The sequence below is a fragment of the Bufo gargarizans genome, unplaced genomic scaffold, assembly GCF_014858855.1.
Source record: "Bufo gargarizans isolate SCDJY-AF-19 unplaced genomic scaffold, ASM1485885v1 fragScaff_scaffold_186_pilon:::fragment_2:::debris, whole genome shotgun sequence".
NCBI classification, from domain to species: Eukaryota; Metazoa; Chordata; class Amphibia; order Anura; family Bufonidae; genus Bufo; species Bufo gargarizans.
Genome location: NW_025334066.1, coordinates 288,611 through 304,851, shown reverse-complemented (window position 1 = coordinate 304,851; position 16,241 = coordinate 288,611). Strand labels below are relative to the sequence as shown.

Sequence of the window (16,241 nt, the reverse complement as noted above, 5' to 3'; positions counted from 1 at the left end):
ATAGTTGTTTTTCTGTAAATTGGTTCCATCATGTAATTTCAATGTTATTTTTCTTGCAACAGAAAAGAAAGATATTTTGCCACAATTGGGAGTTCAGGTTAATGGACACAGCAGCCTTCCAAACAAGCCAGCAGTGAAAGGGCGTCCTGGTCGTAAACCAAAGGTAGTTGTAAATAACGCAACCAGTAACAGTGACTCCAACACTGCAGTTCAAGTAGTACCCAAAAAAAGGGGCCGAAAACCAAAATACCCCAGGAATGATGATCAGTCACAAGTTGTACCCGTAAACCCGAATAGGCCTGTTGTATCACCAGATAAAACTATTAAAAAGCAACCTACTTCTTCCACTTACAACTCTCATGATGTGGGAGTAACTGTTAAGAGTGAAAATGAGGTACCAAAAAAAAAGAGAGGTCGAAAGCCAAAAGTAAAACCTGAGCTATTGGAGGCAACTGTTCCGCTTCCTTCTCCTCCTCCTCCTCCTCCTCCTCCTCCTCCTCCTCCTCCTGCACCAACACAGACCAAGCCAGAGCAAGCCCCAAAACAAGAGACAACTAAAATACAAACAAGAAGTAAATGTAAAAAGCCTGAAGAGCCCACGGATGAAACGCCAGACACTTCAGAAGGACTGAATCATTCTGAACTCCAGATGAGAACTAGGAATCAGGGAAGAAGAACAGCCTTTTACAATGAAGAAGACTCTGAGGAAGAGCAAAGACAACTGCTGTTTGAAGACACTTCTTTGACTTTTGGAACCTCAAGCAGAGGAAGGGTACGAAAATTAACAGAGAAAGCAAAGGCAAATTTAATAGGCTGGTAAATGTACTATAGTGCAGCTTTACTGAAGTATATTGGCTTTTTTGCTGCTATAAAAAAACTGAAAACTCTTCCAAGGGAAGGGGACATTTTCATAGGTGTTTCTTTTCTTATTTTAAAAATTTTCTATTTATTGCCTATGGATAAACTGTAAGCATTTCAGTATATGTAGTTCCAAGCCTCAGATCAGGCAGAACAAATCCCATCATAAATATATATATATATATATATACCAACTTGTAAATGCATTTTTGGATTCTGCACAAATGAAAGAAAAAAATAGCCTGCCGATACATATTGGATGTATGAGACAATATTATTCTAGGCAAAATATAATGAATACAAAATAAGTGTTACCTTACACATGGGTAAACATTCTCCATTGTACCTTCAGGCCTTCTTTTGTGCAGTATCCTGTACATAGGCAGTAAAAACACATATATCTATATACTTATACCCGTATATATTGATATACTTTATATATCCACATTGGAAGATATTTCATTTGTGTCTAATTTTTCAGACCTCTATCTAGTACCAATCAGTAAATCAGATTAGTGTGCCAAAGACTGAGACTGAATGCAGTTAAAGCCTACAACTTCTGATTGTCAGAAATGCGCACAATCTCTGTATATAGCAGACGTACAAAATAACTTGTATAATGCGATGAAGATGGTGTAGGCTGTGCTCACTTCTGTTTTGGTACTTTTGTTAATAAGATGCAGGGCAAGGCGTCAGAGAGGATGTAATAGCTTGAAAGTTAATTGGGGGCAGTCTATATAAATGTGTGTAGATATATATATATATTTTATATATTTTGGTGTTTTCCACCCGCTGGTAATGTCCAGCTAATGTGACTTTTAGAAGTACTGGTTTATTGGTATCCTCATGTTGCTTAGTATTTTTTTGTTTAATATGAAACCCAAATTGCATTTTTATTCCTGTATGGGCAGGAGAAAGGAAGGAAGATCAAACCTACGTGTACATTTAACAGACGAATTGGGGAGACTTTTTGCTCTAGCTTGGCAACCTATTGTGAGGCTCAGTATCGTGAGCATTTTAGGGGTTCAGATTGGACTGCTTTGTCGGTAAATGGCGATATTTGTTTGAATGTTTCTCATCTGTTCAACTGCAAAAATGTGTACATAATAAAACGTGTACATATGTGTATACAGGTACGTGTAATACAGCATTTTACACGTGACACATTTCTAATCCAAGTATCAGACTTTTACATGATTCTTTTTTAGACACAAGTAGGATTAAAAACTAATTTTAAAAGGTCACTGTGTAGTTTGATTCTAAAGGCTGGGTAGTTTTGATTTTATAAAGTCAACGCACACTGTTTTATTTTTGGTAATGCTTTTCCCTGCGTTTATACCACATTGACAAGTTCATAGGGTTTCAGCAAAATCTAATTTAATTTGTGTGCCTTGTATCCCCCCCTTCCTAAACAATGTATATTAAAAGGACTTCTATATTTTAACTAAATGTAATAAACTGTATGCTGTTGTCAAATAAGGAACACTCATTGTACGATACACTGCAGCTTTAAACTGTTTATTGGAAATGATAGTTTGTTCTGTATGAAAGAGACAGACTGTTTAGTAAATGTTTTACAACTTTTCTGTCCTTTTTTATTTTATGTAAATCTATGCAAATATTCTATTCCCCGTAAGCAGCCTTCAATAAGATGAAAATACAGCACTCCCCAATTAAAATATCCTCTTTATTGACAAGTCAACAATCCATAAAGTACACCGGAATGAAGAAGCGATACTGAGGCGACGGCCGCGTTGCATTGACCGTGCTTCTACAGGCCGTTGCCTCAGTATTCCCTTCTCATTCCGGTGTATTTTATGGATTGTTGACGTATCAATAAAGCGGGTATTTTAATTGGGGAGTGCTTTATTTTCATCTTTTTGACGGCCGGATTCATTTACACTTGCATGATGATCACCACCATATTTATTCATAACGTGGCCCTGTCAAAGTCTCACAGAGCCCAGGAATTGCGGTTCACTGGTACAGGATAAGGTAGTACAGAGAATATTTGCTAAATTAAATACTGAGGAACCCATTAGGACCATTCTAAGGAAAAGTTTAAGAAAGGCACAAGTAACGAATCGCACATTGTGAAATACAAATACCTACCGCCCAAGTAAGAGACCCAGCATCTATATGGGAAGGAAGAAGAAAAGTGCTACATCAGTAGGCAGCTTGTGCTAGTTCCAGGTGTTTCTGGGTTCCTTAAAGGGGTCGTTAACATCTATAGATAGGATAAGTGTCTAATGGGGCCCTGACAGCTAGGATCCCTATTGATAAAACAAAAAAAAAGGTCCGGTGTGTCCCGTATAAATAGACTTGTTGAGCATGTGAGCTGCTGCTTCAACACTATGGGATTAACTGAGAGATGGCTGACTGTTCCTACCAAGGGGATACAGGACCCACCTTCTCATTCTTGGTAGGGATCCCAGCAGTCAAAGCTCACCAGTCAAAAACTTAAAGTAGTTGGCCACTATATAAGTACTTTCCACTATATAGTGGGAAGTAGGGTAAAAAAAAAGTTTCCTAATATACGTTATTAACAAAATCCGAATGGTAATGTTTTTATAATGAGCTCAGCGTGCAGCCAGTTCGTCCATGGCTGCACGCGACATGGGGGCGCTTTAGAGAAAGCGCGTCCATGGCTTTATTCTAACTGCACATGCGCTGCACAGTCTGCCCGTGGCACGCTCCCTGCTCCGACTCTGTCTCTACAACTGGCTTATTCCTGTCATCCCTGAGGCGCTCTTACTTTTCTTCCCACTCCAAACTCTTGACAGGAATAAGTTGGTTGTAGAGACCGAGTCGAAGCAGGGAGCAAGCCGGGGCAGACTAGGCTTGCGCTACTCTTAGGAAAAGCAGTGCATGTGCAGTTAGAATAAAGCCATGGACGAGCTTTTTCTAAAGCTCCATGTTGCGTGCAGCCATGGACGAACTGGCTGCATGCTGAGGGGGCGGGGCTCATTATAAACCCATTACCATTTGGATTTTTTTAATAAAGTATATTAGGAAACTTTTTTTTTTTTTACCCTACTTCCCACTATATAGTAGAAAGTACTTTATTTAGTGACCAACCCCTTTTAGGGTCCATTCACACATCCATAATTTGGGTCTACATTTGTTCTGCAATTTGCAGACCCATTCACTTTTAATGGGGCTGGAACGGATAACATTTTCGGGATCCGCAATTCCGTTCCTGAAAAAAAAAATAGAACATGTCCTATTCTTGTCCGCAATTGTGGACCAGAAAAGGCATCTTCTATTATAGTGTCTGTGATGTGCAGTCCGCAAATTGCAGGTGTCTATGTTCTGCATCCATTCACACGTCTGTAACGCTTATCCCCAGGATAGGTGACCTGTTTAAATCTCGAGACAATCCCTTTTAAGGGCAGAGCAGGAGACCTAATGCGAAAGCTTCAAGAACTAAATAAATTGTGTTAGGTCATCAGTGCATGTGAAGATTGTGTCTGGACCATGTCAGGAGTGCATGTTTTCTGGCATGAGCTAAATTGTCGCACTGAACTACTCCCAAGAGCTGCTCTAGAACTTAATGGGTTTTTGCCAACTTATACTTTGATTGCCATAAAAGTCTATGACATAAACGTTTAAAGGTTTGTTCCCATCTCAGACAATGGGAGCATATCGCACCACTGGGACCCACACCGAGAACAGAGCGGGGAAGGTGGTGGCAGTGGCCCCATAAAAATGAATTGAGGGCGGCTGTGCAGTCTGCCATCCACAACTTTCAAGGGATTCATTCACTATATAGTTGCGGGTCCCAGAGGTGATTTGCCCCCATTGTCTGAGATGGGAATACCCCTTTAATAGGTGACTTTTCCACTTCTTGGACTCCCGCCTATCTGAAGACTGAGGGTTTACTTTCACCTATTCACACTCTAGAAAGGGGGAGACCAGACATGCTTGTGTCTCTAAGCCCATGTCAGCTGAATAAGGGCCTCCTGAAGAGTGGGGGAGAGAGCCTGGTAAAGGTCTATAAGAAAAGGTTAGTTGCATAAGGGACCATAACAGGTCATAGTGAAAAAGAAAGTGTCTGTCGTTTGCTGTTGTATAGCCTCTTCTATTTTTATTTTTCATAGACAAGTTATTGTAACCGTGGGCCTGTTTATTGAGCATACATAGAATCTCAACCACTAAGCTATAACGAAATGTTATTTTTCTGAAGGCATCTGTGTTGGTCCCATGTCCATATGTGCCTGAATTGTTGAGAAAATAGTTTTAATATATGTAAATGAGTCCCTAGGAGAAACAGGGGCGTTGCCATTACACCTAGAGGCTCAGCTCTCTCTGCAACCATCTCACCTCCACTTTGACAGAACCAGGCATAATGAAATTTATATTGCCTGCCCCTGTCAATCAAAGTGCAGGGGGTGTGGCAGTTGCAGAGAAAGTGGAGCCTCTCTAGGTGTAGTGGCAATTCCCCCGTTGCTCCTAGAGGCTCATTTGCATGTGTTAAACCCTTCACTAATAATGACCAACACAGATGTCTTCAGCTGCCAAGCACACGTAACAGGTCAGCCAGTGTCATGGGTAACAATCTGCTGCCAGATGCCCTTTTAAAGAGGACCTTTCCCTAGAATAAAAAATGTAAACTAAGCATACCGACATGGAGAGCGGCGCCGAGGGATCTCCCTGCACTTACTGTTATCCCTGGGCGCCGCTCCATTCTCCCGATATCTTCATATTTTTGGTTCAACTGGGTGGAGCCTGCCGGCGTCTCCTTCTCCCAGGCTGGAGTGCTGGCCAATCGCAGCGCTCAGCTCATAGCCTGAGAGTTTTTTTCTCTCTCTCAGGCTATGAGCTGACGCCGGCAGGATCCACCCAGTTGAGCTGAAAATCTGAAGATACTGGAGCCTATACCAGGAGAACGGAGTGGCTCCCAGGGATAATAGTGCAGAAGATCCCTGGGCGCTGCTCTCCATGTCTGTACGGTTAGTTTAGATATTTTTTTATTGTAGTGAAAGGTCCTCTTTAACCACCTCCCGACCGCCTAACGCACCGATGCGTCCGAGAGGTGGTTGATTTACTCCTCCTGGACGCATCGGCGCGTCATCTCGCGATAGCCAAGATTTCCTGTGAAAGCGCGCACACTCGCAGGAACGGAAGGTAAGCGAGTGGATCTCCAGCCTGCCAGCGGCGATCGCTCGCTGGCAGGCTGGAGATGTGATTTTTTTTAACCCCTAACAGGTATATTAGACGCTGTTTTGATAACAGCGTCTAATATACCTGCTACCTGGTCCTCTGGTGGTCCCTTTTGTTAGGATCGACCACCAGAGGACACAGGCAGCTCAGTAAAGTCGCACCAAACACCACACCACACTACACTACACTCCATATAGACTCCCTAATCACCCCCCTGTCATTGATCACCCCCCTGTAAGGCTCCATTGAGACGTCCGTATGATTTTTACGGATCCACGGATCGGATCCGCAAAACGCATATGGACGTCTGAATGGAGCCTTACAGGGGGGTGATCAATGACAAGGGGGTGATCACTCATATAGAGTTCCTGATCACTTCCCTGTCATTGATCACCCCCCTGTAAGGCTCCATTCAGAGGTCCGTATGATTTTTACGGATACATGGATCGGATCCGCAAAACACATACGGATGTCTGAATGGAGCCTTACAGGGGGGTGATCAATGACAGGGAGGTGATCACCCATATAGATTCCCTGATCACCCCCCTGTAAGGCTCCATTCAGACGTCCGTATGATTTTTACGGATCCACTGATACATGGATCGGATCCACAAAACACATGCGGACGTCTGAATGGAGCCTTACAGGGGGTGACAGGGATCAGGCTCCATTCAGACGTCCGTATGATTTTTACAGATCCAATGATACATGGATCGGATCCGCAAAACGCATACGGACGTCTGAATGGAGCCTTACAGGGGGGTGATCAATGACAAGGGGGTGATCATGCATATAGACTTCCTGATCACTTCCCTGTCATTGATCACCCCCCTGTCATTGATTACCCCCCCCCTGTAAGGCTCCATTCAGACGTCCGTATGTGTTTTGCGGATACAATCCATGTATCAGTGGATCCGTAAAAATCATACGGACGTCTGAATGGAGCCTTACAGGGGGGTGATCAGGGAGTCTATATGGGTGATCACCCCCCTGTCATTGATCACCCCCCCCCCCCCCCCCTGTAAGGCTCCATTCAGACATTTTTTTGGCCCAAGTTAGCGGAAATTTTTTTTCTTTTTTTTTTTTTCTTACAAAGTCTCATATTCCACTAACTTGTGTCAAAAAATAAAATCTCACATGAACTCACCATACCCCTCACGGAATCCAAATGCATAAAATTTTTTAGACATTTATATTCCAGACTTCTTCTCACGCTTTAGGGCCCCTAAAATGCCAGGGCAGTATAAATACCCCACATGTGACCCCATTTCGGAAAGAAGACACCCCAAGGTATTCCGTGAGGGGCATATTGAGTCCATGAAAGATTTACATTTTTGTCCCAAGTTAGCGGAAAGGGAGACTTTGATTTTATTTTTATTTTTTCCTCACAATCAATTTCCGCTAACTTGTGCCCAAAAAAAAAATTCTATGAACTCGCCATGCCCCTCATTGAATACCTTGGGGTATCTTCTTTCCAAAATGGGGTCACATGTGGGGTATTTATACTGCCCTGGCTTTTTAGGGGCCCTAAAGCGTGAGAAGTCTGGGATCCAAATGTCTAAAAATGCCCTCCTAAAAGGAATTTGGGCCCCTTTGCGCATCTAGGCTGCAAAAAAGTGTGACACATCTGGTATCGCCGTACTCAGGAGAAGTTGGGGAATGTGTTTTGGGGTGTCATTTTACATATACCCATGCTGGGTGAGAGAAATATCTTGGTATAAGACAACATTTCCCATTTTTTTTTATACAAAGTTGGCATTTGACCAAGATATTTCTCTCACCCAGCATGGGTATATGTAAAATGACACCCCAAAACACATTCCCCAACTTCTCCTGAGTACGGAGATACCAGATGTGTGACACTTTTTTGCAGCCAAGGTGGGCAAAGGGGCACATCTTTTGGATTTCGCAGGCCATTTTTTACACATTTTGATTGCAAAGTACTTCTCGCAAGTTAGTGGAATATGAGACTTTGTAAGAAAAAAATCATTTTCCACTAACTTGTGACAAAAAATAAGAAGTTCTATGAACTCACTATGCCCATCAGCGAATACCTTAGGGTGTCTACTTTCCGAAATGGGGTCATTTGTGGGGTTTTTCTACTGTCTGGGCATTGTAGAACCTCAGGAAACATGACAGGTGCTCAAAGTCAGAGCTGCTTCAAAAAGCGGAAATTCACATTTTTGTACCATAGTTTGTAAACGCTATAACTTTTACCCAAACTTTTTTAATTTTTTTTATCAAAGACATGTAGAACAATAAATTTAGCAAAAAATTTATATATGGATGTCTGTTTTTTTGCAAAGTTTTACATCTGAAAGTGAAAAATGTCATTTTTTTGCAAAAAAAATCGGTACATTTCGATTAATAACAAAAAAAGTAAAAATGTCAGCAGCAATGAAATACCACCAAATGAAAGCTCTATTAGTGAGAAGAAAAGGAGGTAAAATTCATTTGGGTGGTAAGTTGCATGACCGAGCGATAAACGGTGAAAGTAGTGTAGTGCAGAAGTGTAAAAAGTGGCCTGGTCATTAAGGGGGTTTCAGCTAGCGGGGTTGAAGTGGTTAAGCAAAAGTCACTGACACTACATTCTGACACACTGTGCTTCTAAAATTTGTCAGATATAAAAATAAAAAAAACACAAGAAATACAAAGAAAATATATATACATTTTATTATATAAAAATCTGAATACAGTAATATGAAATCAGAAAACGCACTGTATAATCTTATAACAAAGTATTTAACAGCTCTTTTTATTTCGTTCTTTTCCCTTAATTTCAAATGTTGCAGATACTTTTGATGCTGCATAAACTGTAGCCCTCTTTATTTTATGCTGAATGGACGAAGACGCACAGTCCTCTTGATCCTCCCATTCTTTCATTTCCTCTTCTTTGATGATGATTGCCTTTCCAAGAGACTGACCTACAAGGCGACAAACATCCTGGGCCTTGCGTCGTGCGTTACTTACTGCATTGAGACACACTTGCCGCCTGGAAAATATTGAACAGTTGTAATCTGCATATTACATGCTATGTTCTGCTAGCAACAAATATACATTGACAAAATAATAAGGCACCAAAAAGGAGTTGTTGAAATCAAGTGAAACTGTCTGTGCATGTAATCATAATATATGTAAGTGATTACAATATTAGAGAGGAAGGATAAGATTGGGGAAAACTGCACAACTGAAAGGAAGCTCTAGTACCGTACTGGGCCACCTCTCCCCTGGATACAAAATGAGATGCGGCGGGGCATGCAGGTTCTGTATGGTACTGTCACAGATATTGCACGCTCGTCGTAGCTGAAGTTGGTTTCCCAGCTGGTCCCCATAAATGCTTGACTTGGCACTAAGGCCTCTTTCTCACGACGTTTTTTTTTTTCCTTCATTTACGGGCAGTTTTTTTACGTTCCGTATACGGAACCATTAATTTCAATGGGTCGACAAAAAAAAAAAAAAAAAAGGAATGTACTCCATATGTATTCAGTTTCCATTTTTCCCATCAAAGATAGAATATGTCCTATTATTGCACGCAATCCGCGTTCCGTGGCTCCATTCAAGTCAATAGGTCCGCAAAAAAACGGAACACATATGGAAATGTATCTGTTCAGTTTTTGCGGAGGCATCCATTGAAAATGTTATGCCCAGCCCAATTTTTTCTATGTAATTACTGTATGCGCCATACGGAAAAACTAAACAAACAAAAAACGGACCACAACACCGAAGAAGCCATACAGTCGTTTGAAAGAGGCCTAAGTGTGGGGATGGGTCAGGGCAAGGAAGTGTTGTAATCTGGTGGAAACCTCCCTGTGAAATCCTTGCTGTGCGTGGGTGTTATCCTGCAGGTAAAAAGGCCAGTTGGAAGCCCTGCCATGAGCAGCAACACATGGCCGCAGGATGTCCTGCTCATATCGCTGAGCTGGTAGTGTCCCCCGCGTAGCACTACTAGGCGTGACTGTCGTATGGGATGGCTCCCTAGACCATCACACCAGTAGTTGGGGGCAGTGTGTAACTCCACAGCAAAGGCAGAACTGAAGTTCTCACCATGTGGCCTCCATACTCAAACCTGACTGTTGTGGGATCCCAAACAAAACCTGGATTTGTCGCTTAAGACCATATGGTTCCAGTCTGTGCAGGTTTCTTGATCAATGATGCCACTGCAGATGAAGGCGATGGTGGCTAGCTGTTAATAGCAGGACACATAATGGGTGCTGTAACACCAAATTTCCTTCTGGAAATGGTGCTGGCGGTGTAATGAAGGTGGCATCTGTGTCTGAATGGTGGACAACGAAACTATGGGAGCTGATCAAACAATCCTCTCAACTGGTGGTCTATATGGGCTGGCGGGAGCCTGTTTGTCCTCCCGTAACCACTACTCCTAACATCTAGGTCACAATGGCAGGTAATTCATCCTGCTTCTCTCAGTCCAATGATGCGCCTTCTCTAAAAGTCTGAGAGCCTTTTTCCCGCCCTCTTGTGGCAAGGCCCAGTAGGTGATCAGACCACACTAGTCATTTACAGATCTGTCTGAGACATAACTGCAGGCCATGAACATGTTCACACATTGATTTGTTGCTTTAAATACCTTAACTGTTCCATGTTCTCAGGAGAGTGGTAGAAATGGGGTGAAGAAATCCAGACTGAACTGTCTAGTTTTTCTACAAGAATGTTGCAAATATTCTGCAGCTTTTCAAAATCGTCAAAAACTACGCAGACCTAAAACAAAAAGAACAAAACAAGTTCATAGTTTGAAAAAGAATGGCTGAATATAAAATCCTAATAACGGCGATACTGAAGCTACACCTCTGTGCCGCAGTCCTAGTGCACTGGAGCAGGAGAAGATTTCCAAATATTTGCTTTATATTAATATTAAAAAGGTAAGCAAATATCCCAAGCCTATGATTATTATTGGTCTATGTGGGATGGGCAAAAAGGAGCAATGACATCGATTGTCCCTAGTAATACGTTTATAACTAATCTAGAGCAGCAAGCATGCACATTCTACATTCATAGTCCTTAGGACTACCCCTGTTCTAGCGATAAGTTGGGGGTCCCACTTATCCTGTGGACTTTGTGAAAAGACCCCTGTGTATTGTGTTCCTATATCCAATAACCACTGTATGACAACTCTTGCTTCATGGAGATTTGCGCGTCTCTAGTCTAAAGCCACCTGCAGTATATCCACAATCTCTAAAGCCTCATTCACACGTCTGTGTTTTCCGCGGACAGCCCACGACCCCATTCATTTTAATGTGTGTATTCACACATCAGTGTTTTTAGCACAGATGCATGCTCTATTTGGTCAGTGTTCACAGATCCATCACAACATATGGGTCTGTGAAAACCATGGATGCAACACAAATGCCATCCGTGTTTCACGGATCATTAGGAAGAGCTGCTTTGAAAACGATGACCGCAAAAAGCGGACAAATGGATCCATCACAGACATCTTCACGGAGGCATCAATGACCACCTTTTCACTGAGCACGGACACGTGAATACGTTTTCTTTATGTGGATTTGATGCGGTTTTGCCGCAAATCTCACCCTTCTATTGAAAAGGGTGAAATCCACAGCTAAAACCACAAACAATTGACAGGCTGCAGATTTTGAAATCTGCATGGAGAAAGTGTATATGAGATTTGTGTAATCTCGTACACTTTGCTGGTCCTGTAATACGCTGCCGTTTTTTCCGCAATTTGTGCAGATGACCCTAAGGCTTTATTCACATCTGTTCTGGAGGTTCTGGCAGGAACATCAGTTGTAGATTCCGCCACCTTCGATGGGAAAAATAAATAATCCTGCATGCAGTTATTTTTACAGCTAACTGGACACCTCGGAAAAAAACATCATACGTTAATTGGTATCTGTCGTATAACGGATCCGCCATGTAACAGATGCTTACAATTGGCCAGACACAAGCTGTCAATCAAGGCAAATATCAGATTGTAAGGATCACATCTTTGGGATGTTTGACAATAAATCTATCAAACCGTCCATGGCTTTAAGAATGGAAGCCATGATGCAAATGTGAACATAGTGTAAAGCAGGCATGCTCAACCTGCGGCCCTCCAGCTGTTGCAAAACTACAACTCCCAGCATGCCCGAACAGCCTACAGCTATCAGCCTACAGCAGGGCATTGTGGGAGTTGTAGTTTTACAACAGCTGGAGGGCCGCAGGTTGAACATGCCTGGTGTAAAGGAACAAACAAATTTGGCGCATTTTGCACTGATGGACTTTACACTACGACTGGTGTATGCAATTCCAGTCTTAGTATATCTTCCCCAAAGTCCCTTTAGGCTGGGACTACACAGGGACCTTGGCCATGACACTTGTCACTCGATCAGCGATTGCTGTGTAGGGTTGCCGGATTTTTTGTGATTCTGGGGGCATGGCGACTTGTAGGTCACGCTGTGACCCTTTTCACTTGAATGGCTGCAGTGCTACACAGTGAACAATGGTTGAGCGGTGAGTGTTGCAGCAAAGATCTCCATGTAGCCTCAGCCTAAGGCCTCTTACACACAAACGTGTGCGCCCTGTGGCCGTGCTACGGCCCACAAATTGCGGGCTGCAATGCACGAACACCAACCGTTGGTTGCTATCTGTAGGGTTCTGTTCCGCACCATTCCACATCTCCGGATTTGCGGACCCATTCAAGTGAATGGGTTCGCATCCGTGATGTGGAATGCCCACGGAACGGCGCCCATGTATTGCGGAATACTACCACAGAGCGCACACGTTCGTGTGAAAGAGGCCTAAAAATGGACCACAGATGATTTTCCTAAAAGGAGATGTGGTTCAGCGTTCATACCTCAGCATCCATCTGATATGCGTTGGCCTTCCGTTCAATTTCCTTAGAAACAGTAATATTTTCATCCTAAAGATAAGAAAAAACAGCCGCAGTTTACAGAGACGCTATCATGCATGTAAGTGATCTTCTGGACTTCACACAGGGAAAGATGATTTCTGTAAGAAATATTTGCAGATTTTCTGTAACAAAATCTGCCACATGACAAAGACCCCCTAGCGCTGATTCACATGACTGCGTTTAGTCCGGGAAAGACTCCCCTGACCTAAACTAACTGCGTCATTTATGATACAGCCAGTTCAATTCAGGGGAGCGGTGGTCGGCCCGGCTTGTGTTTCTTGAACTGCGGTCGTGTGAATCAGACTTTAGGGTATATGCAAATGTTACGTATTATGTCCGGATTTTTCTGTGGAAAATCCGCAGCATAATATAGTACTAGCTAAATAGATAAAATTATCAAAATCTCTTGTGCAGGGTGTGGAAACTGACCGGTGGTGCAGATTTTGAAATCCGCAGCTTGTCAATTGTTTGTGTGGATTTCTGGGAGATCTGAGGTAAATCTGCCACAAAAACTGCAAGCAAATCCACATAAACGACACTGCTGTGTGCACAAACCCTCAGGGTGTCCGTAGACAGCGAGGCTCAGCCACTGTTAGGCTGCATTCACACGTCCGTGATGTGTTGCGGACCTGCAACACACCAGCCCGTCACCCCCATAGAAATGCCTATTCTTATCCGTAAGCTGCGGACAAGAATAGGACATGCTCTATATTTTTGCAGAGTTGCGGACCTAAAGATCGGGGCCGCGCACCGGCTGTCCGCATCCATTCTGTCCCCATAGAGAATGAATGGGTCTGCACCCGTTCCGCAAAATTGTGGAATGGATGCGGACACATTCTGCGGACGTGTGAAAGAAGCCTTAATGGGGTTGGCCCATCTCACACATTGGGGACATATCACTAAGCTATGCCACCCATGCACCCATCTCTAGAACAGGCCCCCAAAGTTATAGCTGTCAGAATATGGCGATGCAAAGAAAAAAGTATTATTTCTTTAAAAGTAGCAAAACGATATCAATTTGGTAACAAAATCCAAATAACCTTGGCGGGATTGCCATTTATTTTCCAATTTCACTGCACAAATAATTTTTTCCCCATTTTCCAGTACAAGTTATGGCAAAATAAACAGAGGAATAAAAAATAAATAAATAAAAAGACTTTTCCTGCAAAAAAAACAGTCCCTAAGGATGGCGGACGACAGCTTTCAATATAAATGCCTATTTTTGTCCACAAAACGCGGACAATAGGACAGGATATATTTTTTTTGCGGAGCAACGGATGCAGAAAGCACACGGAGTGCTGTCCGCATCTTTTGCGGCCCCATTGAAGTAAATGGGTCCGCATCCGATCCGCCAAAACGGCGGCTCGGATGCAGACGAAAACAACGGCCGTGTCCATGATACAGCTATGTGAAAAGAAAACAAAAAAAACATTAAAAACTGTCCTTGTCTGGAAAGGACTGCTCCTAGCAGCACAGGTGTGACGTGTACAGCCAGGCGCCACACAGTGTCACTGTCACTGGATGGTTGGGCTTTTTACCACATCAGCAGGAAGCTTTTGGGACTGTGTAAAAACCCATGTTCAATGCCGTCCGCCAGGCACACGGGGGCGCTGCCTCCTGGACAGATCCTCCATATGTGGTCCTGGTAGGAAACCACCAATCCCTGTCACCCCGAGTTCTCACCGTGAGCCCGGTCTGGCGGAGGGTCTGCTCAATGTACCCCAGCCGTCTGAGGACGCTGCTCCTGGCCTCCGCAGCTGCGCCTTTGCTGCTGGACACACGTATACACACCCGGGCCCTGTCTGGAGCGGCGCTTAGTTCAGCCGTGCCCGTCACTTGCACTTCCCGTCCGCCTTTTTGACCAACCACAATCCCCGGCTTGTTTTCTAGTTCGTCTGCAGCCACAGTCGTCATATCTCCCGGCTGCAGAGACGCAAAGAGCCGTGAAACCGGCAACGGTGCAGCCATAGCTTAATTGTTGCTATGGAAACAGAAGCAACTTACGTAATACGCATGACGTCTGTGCTTCTGGTGGTTGTGAGGGTAGGGGGCGTGAGGTGTTAGTCACGTGACTGTAACGTGAGAGCTTATTGGTGGGTTTAGGCGTGCTTAGCAGTATATATTTAGCTGCGTTTTTTTATATGCTTTCACATCCAGTCCTGGTACAAGTGAAATGTTGTCTAAGTAGTGGGGGGCTTGAAATAAAACCGACTTCTCAAACTTGCCTTAAAGCTAAATGTACACTGCCGGAAACTCCCAGTGAGGGGCAATGGCACAGTAGTTATTTCCCCTTAGTGCCCCTACACGGTTGCCCACTGTCCAGAAATTTTTGGATAGTCTGTAAAAATAGGCCACTTGTTACTGTGTCCGTGAAAAAACAAGATGTGTATGTGATTATTTTTTAGGCTGCTGGTACATGACTAGATTATTTTGGTGGTAATTATCAAAATTTTATAGCTCACAGTAAATGCTGGTAATGAGTTCTTATCAGTATATTGAGCTATAGACGTGTATTACTTATAATATTTCACATTCATTGTGGTTTTCCAATTTGTCCATAAAAAAAATTGGATGTCTGTGATTTTAAGATAAGTTGTCCAGAAAACAAAAATTATCGTTGGCAACCCTAACAGTAGTTATGCCCCTTACAATAATTATACCCCTTCAATGCCCCATTATGTTAATACTGCCCCTTAGTGTCCTACTTACAATAAGGCCCCCTTTACAGTAGTCCTGCCCCTGTCGTGTAAATAAAATTAAAAAAGTAATACCTAGCACCATTCCCGCGATGAACAGAGCACAGCATGCACTCCCCAGCACCCATGTGTGATCACGTCTGCTGAGCTGAGCAGAAGAGCGCACTGGCCGGGAATCATTAAGTCACAGCATGGAGTCTACTGCTACACTACAGGTCGGTAAATGGAGTAGGGAGGTGACGGCTCCTTGCTTCACCAGTGCATGCAACTGTATCTGTGTTCTTGTGATGCAGATACAGTTGAAATCAGGGCATACCTTATCCTTTTTTATGTTGTCACTCCTCTAGCCCTGCACAGTTTCTCTCAATAAATGCCCAATGCTGCTTAGTCTCCTTTGTGCCCCTGTCAGCAGTAGCGCCTCTGTGTGCTCCACACATTTTAACAGATACTTTGTGTTATATCACATTTGTACCTGATTGAATATCCCTGCTGTGAGCCAACACAGTTGTGCCCCCCTTAGTGTTCCCACACAGTAGTTACACCCTCATAGTGCCCCCTCACAGTAAGAATACCCCTTAATGCCCCCTCTACAGTAAGAATTTCCCTGCTGTGAGCCAACACAGTTGTGCCCCTCCTTAGTGTTCCCACACAGTAGT

The 16,241-nt window shown here is 43.4% G+C and overlaps 2 protein-coding genes across 2 annotated transcripts in view; one reads left to right on the top strand and one right to left on the bottom strand.

Moving 5' to 3' along the window:
- The window catches only part of LOC122922310 (pleckstrin homology domain interacting protein), a 177,080-nt gene extending 174,638 nt beyond the window's left edge, over positions 1–2,442 (top strand). The window contains exon 37 of the mRNA XM_044272879.1: positions 63–2,442. Within this exon, the coding sequence (XP_044128814.1) occupies positions 63–820 (758 nt within the window). The 3' untranslated portion in view covers positions 821–2,442. The remainder of the gene's footprint in view (positions 1–62) is intronic.
- A 6,132-nt stretch (positions 2,443–8,574) lies between these two features.
- On the bottom strand, positions 8,575–14,884 carry IRAK1BP1 (interleukin 1 receptor associated kinase 1 binding protein 1). The gene is made up of 4 exons (XM_044272878.1): positions 14,573–14,884; positions 12,833–12,898; positions 10,607–10,737; positions 8,575–9,013 (listed from the first exon to the last, which is right to left on the bottom strand). Exons 1-4 carry the CDS (start codon positions 14,855–14,857, stop codon positions 8,764–8,766), a joined length of 732 nt encoding a protein of 243 aa, XP_044128813.1. The 5' UTR covers positions 14,858–14,884; the 3' UTR covers positions 8,575–8,763.
- Positions 14,885–16,241: the final 1,357 nt, after the last annotated feature.

What these genes read in the sequence shown, in the direction of transcription:
- IRAK1BP1 (XM_044272878.1), bottom strand. Translation starts at nt 14,857, where the DNA reads ATGGCTGCACCGTTGCCGGTTTCACGGCTCTTTGCGTCTCTGCAGCCG. An exon ending in TCCGCCAGACCGGGCTCACG is followed by an intron (nt 12,899 to 14,572) that starts GTGAGAACTCGG and finishes TCTTATCTTTAG; the next exon opens with GATGAAAATATTACTGTTTC. An exon ending in GAGAACATGGAACAGTTAAG is followed by an intron (nt 9,014 to 10,606) that starts GTATTTAAAGCA and finishes AATATTTTCCAG; the next exon opens with GCGGCAAGTGTGTCTCAATG.